Source organism: Triticum aestivum, chromosome 4D (genome assembly GCF_018294505.1).
Source record: "Triticum aestivum cultivar Chinese Spring chromosome 4D, IWGSC CS RefSeq v2.1, whole genome shotgun sequence".
In the NCBI taxonomy this organism is placed as follows: Eukaryota; Viridiplantae; Streptophyta; class Magnoliopsida; order Poales; family Poaceae; genus Triticum; species Triticum aestivum.
In genome coordinates this window covers 341,488,379-341,493,179 of record NC_057805.1, presented here as the reverse complement: position 1 = coordinate 341,493,179, position 4,801 = coordinate 341,488,379, and the positions used below count along the sequence as shown (strand labels likewise).

Sequence of the window (4,801 nt, the reverse complement as noted above, 5' to 3'; positions counted from 1 at the left end):
GGCTGGTTTTTCTCCACCCGCTGCTGATGTGGCACTAGTCAACGACGGTTTTGACCTGGGTGGGGCCCCCTTGTCAGGTTTCTCTCAGCACCCCCCTTCTCTCTCTCTCTCTCTCTCTCTCTCTCTCTCTCTCCAGGCCGAGGACACGCCCTTCCGAGCCGAGGACACGCCCTTCCGAGCCGAGGACTCGAGGTAGGAACCGAGAGGCAAGTTTCTTGCCACTAATCCACAAAGTCCGCCCCTCGGCTGGGCCAATAGCAGTCAACCTGAACCAGGAGAGCACTTGCCAGAGAGGAGGTGGGCAATCGTCTCCTTGGACTGGTCGTATAGCACAAAACTCGATGTGTGCTGCAAGCCATGAAGCGCAAGATGCTCCAATCTGGTCAAGCGAGCTACAGGAAGAACTTGAAGAGCGAGATCCGACCGCGCCCTCAAAGAGAGCGTCATAGCAACTCTTGGACATGTACTGCACATCCGCCGTCCAACGCCACTAGAGGGCATCCATGTGGGGAGCAAGCTGCGCCACGCGTGCCAACTGGCAGATGGCATAGTGCCAGCACCCCATGCCGCCCCTGATATCCGAGATCCAACGTCGATGCGATCGGGCATTCTGAAGAGTCAGGGAGACCAGCTGGTGCAGCTTGGGTGCTATCTCTGAGATTGCCCGACCATGAAGCCAGCGGTCCTCCTAGAATAAGGCAGTAGCTCCGTCGCCAACCACCATCTTGGTGGATGCGGTGAACACTGCGTGTTCATCCCAGGAGAACTGGAGGCCGAGGCCTTTCCAGGGGCGGTTGGGATCAGCGAGCATCCTCTAGAGCCAGCGGACCCGGAGACTGATCGCCACCCTCCTAAGGTTCAGAACACCCAGGCCGCCCAGACGAAGGGGCCTACACACCCAATGCCAGTTGACATGGCAGTGGCCACCCTGCCAACCAAAAGGAACCCCCTGAGGATCTTGTCAATCTGGGACCGCTTGTTCAAGCCAAGAACCACCACCTAGTGCAATGGCATGGTGGCTAGCACCGACCTGACCAAGGTTAGGCCCCCAACCTTCGCCATCATCGATGCCCTCCAAGTAGGGAGGCGATCCGTGCTCATGTCAACCAATGGCTCGAGAGCCGCACTTAAAAACTTCCAGAGGACGAGGGGGATCCCGAGGTACTTGATCGGGAATGGAGCCAGCTGACACTTCATCACCAATGCAGCCTTGAGGCCACCTCGTCCGAACAACCTATGGTGGACACCAAGCATTTAGCGAAGTTGTGCAACCCCGACATGTGCCCGAAGAGCGCTAACAAGCTGCGAACAGCGAGCAACTCCCCCCTATCTGGGTGACTGAAGATGACCACGTCGTTCGCGTAAAGCGTAGACGCCAGCAAACGAAGTGCGAGGCGCGTAACTACGGAGCACCCCGAATTCCCTGGCCCTGGTCAAAACAAACTGTTGAGGGTGTCGATCACCAACACGAACATGGGGGATAGCGGGTCACCATGTCGCAATCCCTTGTGGTGCCATATCGGCGGCCCCGGCTCACCATTGAGCATCACCATTGTGCTTCTCGAGGACGGCAACCCACTCATGGAAGCGTTCAAGTGAGGCCCAAAGCCGATCCTACGCAGCACCTTGAAGAGCAATGCCCAAGACACCAAGTCGAACGCGTGAGAGATGTATTCAGAAGAGGCCCAAAATTATTTTGACCGCAGTAGAAATCATTGCCTGGAAGTGTATTGGTTAGAAATCATATCTCCATAGGGTGGTAGGCTGGTAGCAGAGAGGGATGCAGGCAAGTTTGTATTATGTGAAACCATGATCCCGACTACATGCCTGTTTTTCAACAGTTAAGGGTTCACTGCCCAAACACTACAGCTGCACCTAAATATAGGTCTTTGTAGAGATTCCACTATGGTCTACATACGAAGCAAAATGAGTGAATCTACACTCTAAAATGCATCTACATACATCCGTATGTGGTCTATAGTGAAATCTCTACAAAGACTTGCATTTAGGAACGGAGGGAGTATAATATACATGTCATTAGGACAAAGCAAAATAGATCTCACTAAATACATGATTACTCTGGGTTTTTACTCTATCCTTCCCACCTACTAAGATGTGATGTTTGCATTTTGTCTCTTGCAGCCATTGCAGTTAAAGAAAAATTAGAATCTCTTTGTAGAGAATTTCAGCGTCAAAACAAAATGTTAAAGGTATGTTCAGTTAGTTCTGAGATGTGAAACTAGTATTCATAAGTATTTTGCACTTTTGTTCAACCGTGATATATTTTAGGTCTGTGGTTCAGGAAGAGTGCCAAAGGGTGTCAACAGAGGGGCAGAACTTTCGGATGGAGATGTCCGACAAATTCGAGAATGCTATGAAGGTCAATGATACATTACATGACAGTAATCTGAAATAAATATTTATGAATGTCCTTTTTAATTTCATTACCTTAAATACATACTCTATGGGATTGGCTGCCCCCCATGAAAGGGGGATAGCATGTTTCCGGGCCAGCTTGATCCCTGTATTTGACTTGGTCATTAAATGGAGTACTTTTTATCCTTTATTTACCATTATATTTATAATATTTTATAGGCTGTCAGTGTCAAGCTTGAGGAGCAGAAAAACGAATGCATTGCTCAGTTTGAAGAGAACAATTCGTAAGACTACTAAGCTTAGGCATGTCTTCAGTTTTAAGAGTTTCAATAATTGAAACAACCTCGATTCACAACAAAGTTACATACGTGATGATGGCTGCTATTTTGTAGGCTGAGAAATAAACTCAAAGATCTTGCTGATCAATATAATATCATTCAGCAGAAATATGCTCATCAGGTATGCTTGACCAGTATCTCCAAGGATCCAATACTGCCACAAGCCCACAACAATGATTTATGTGTTGTTTATTGTACTTTCTATGAACTTTTGTTTCTCGTTGGCTCATCACACATGCAGCTGAAAGAAAAGACGCTGGAACTTGAGCTTGCTGATCTGAAAATTCAACAGCATCAAGCGAAAGCAGCTCAAGAACATGCCCAAATGGTATTGTATGCTGAGCAAGTTTCTCAACTTGTCACTACTGAGAAGAACCTGCGGGTGCAGCTAGCTGCTGATGGTGAAAAATTTCAGCAGTTTCAGGTACTTTTGCAGAGAAAATCCTACTCTTAACTCTTAATTCTATTGCTCCAGTTTATCTTAATGGTGGATTTCCCCTCCCCCAGTAGATGAGCACATAAACAGCATTCCAGCTTATCCATTTTAATGGGGATTATAGGTGTAAATGTTGTGTTCCATTATATCGTTTCAGGATGCCCTGTCAAAAAGCAATGAAGTGTTTGAAACTTACAAGAAGGAGATGGAACAGGTTTTTACCCATCTCACTTCACACTCATCACTGTGTCTGCTATTCTGCTTTGAACCTTTGTTCTTATTAATTGCTCTGCCTACAGAACTTAAAATTTATTTTGTTATCTCCACATTAGATGGTGAAGGCGATAAAAGACTTCAGGAAGCAAAATGAAGCCCTGAAGAACAAGTGTGAGAATTCAGATATTGCTCTTGTGAAGCTCATTGAGGAGGTAATGCATACATTATACAAACTAATCAGGATGTTCGAAAACAAGCGCACCTACCTGATCTTATTTGTTTGAAGCTAATAGCCACATGCTTTTGATAGCTCATATTAATCTCCTTTAATACCATACCCGTGTGTGGTATCACCTTATTTATTTTTTATGGTTATGCAGTTTCATCTACCTTAGCTTGCATACTAGGAGAATTTTGTGCAAGTTGGTACGCATGTTGCTAACTTAGAACCTATTTTTGGTCATGCGTGCAGCGTGAGGTGATGAAGAAGCAACTAGACAAATATAAGAATCAAAAGGACAAACTCGAGTCCCTGTGCCGGTCGCTACAGGCAGAAAGGAAACAAAGCCCATCTGTCAGTATTCCTAATGATGCCTCTAACCAAGAAGATGTTACAAGTCAGAAACAAAGCCCATCTTCCAGTATTCCTGATGACGCCTCTAACCAAGAAGATGTTACAAGTCAGCAGCCAGAGGTATAGCGTTTTGGTGCTTCATGGTGCATACCCTTGGTGCTGCTGCTCTCTATGGTATAACTCGGCGAGATTTTCTGAATCCTGGCAAACGGATATAAGCGATACTTTTACCCTGCTTTGCTTGTGATTCTCTGGGAGCTGTGGTATGTGTATATCACACACCCAACCGAAACTATTTGCCTAAATATCTCATCGTTTGAGCAATTTCAGAGTGGCTTTGGTTTCTTGGTGCAAAGAGCTGTTGAGTTCGAGTTTGTAACCAGACCAGCGTTACAATTTGTTCCTTTTTCGTGTGATTGGATGGTAGAACATCAGTCTTTTAGAAACAAACCGAATGTGTGCACTGGTGAACTGATCAACATTCTGTGTTAAGCAAGTTTTATACTCATATTAGCGAGGAGTGTTCTGTCAATGTGTTAAGTCAGTTTTATACTTAGTACTCCCTCCGATCCATAATAAGTGTCGCAGCTTTGAACTAAGGTTGGATCGGGGGTGTACTTCATACGGAAGAAATCAAGCAATATATACTCCTGGTATCCAGGGAGATAAAAAGAAGGTAAATGGGAGCGGTCTTTTTTTTTTTGCCACGGCTTTTACAATTGTCGTTTCATGCTGAAATTTTGCAAGCGCTGAAAACTTTTGTCAATGTTTATCACTAAAAATATTTAGACTTTTTTGTAAATATTTTTTTGATTTTACTGTTCATCCAAGGTCATTTGAACTCGGGACTAGAAGAGTACT

At 45.4% G+C, this 4,801-nt stretch overlaps 1 protein-coding gene across 1 annotated transcript in view; it reads left to right on the top strand.

The window, feature by feature from the left end:
• LOC123097797 (alpha-taxilin) overlaps positions 1-4,472 on the top strand; it is a 6,455-nt gene extending 1,983 nt beyond the window's left edge. Inside the window, exons 4-11 of the mRNA XM_044519624.1 lie at positions 2,143-2,210; positions 2,303-2,380; positions 2,596-2,660; positions 2,769-2,835; positions 2,956-3,138; positions 3,308-3,364; positions 3,483-3,578; positions 3,839-4,472. Of these exons, the coding sequence (XP_044375559.1) occupies positions 2,143-2,210; positions 2,303-2,380; positions 2,596-2,660; positions 2,769-2,835; positions 2,956-3,138; positions 3,308-3,364; positions 3,483-3,578; positions 3,839-4,066 (842 nt within the window). The 3' untranslated portion in view covers positions 4,067-4,472. The remainder of the gene's footprint in view (positions 1-2,142; positions 2,211-2,302; positions 2,381-2,595; positions 2,661-2,768; positions 2,836-2,955; positions 3,139-3,307; positions 3,365-3,482; positions 3,579-3,838) is intronic.
• The last annotated feature ends 329 nt before the right edge of the window (positions 4,473-4,801 follow it).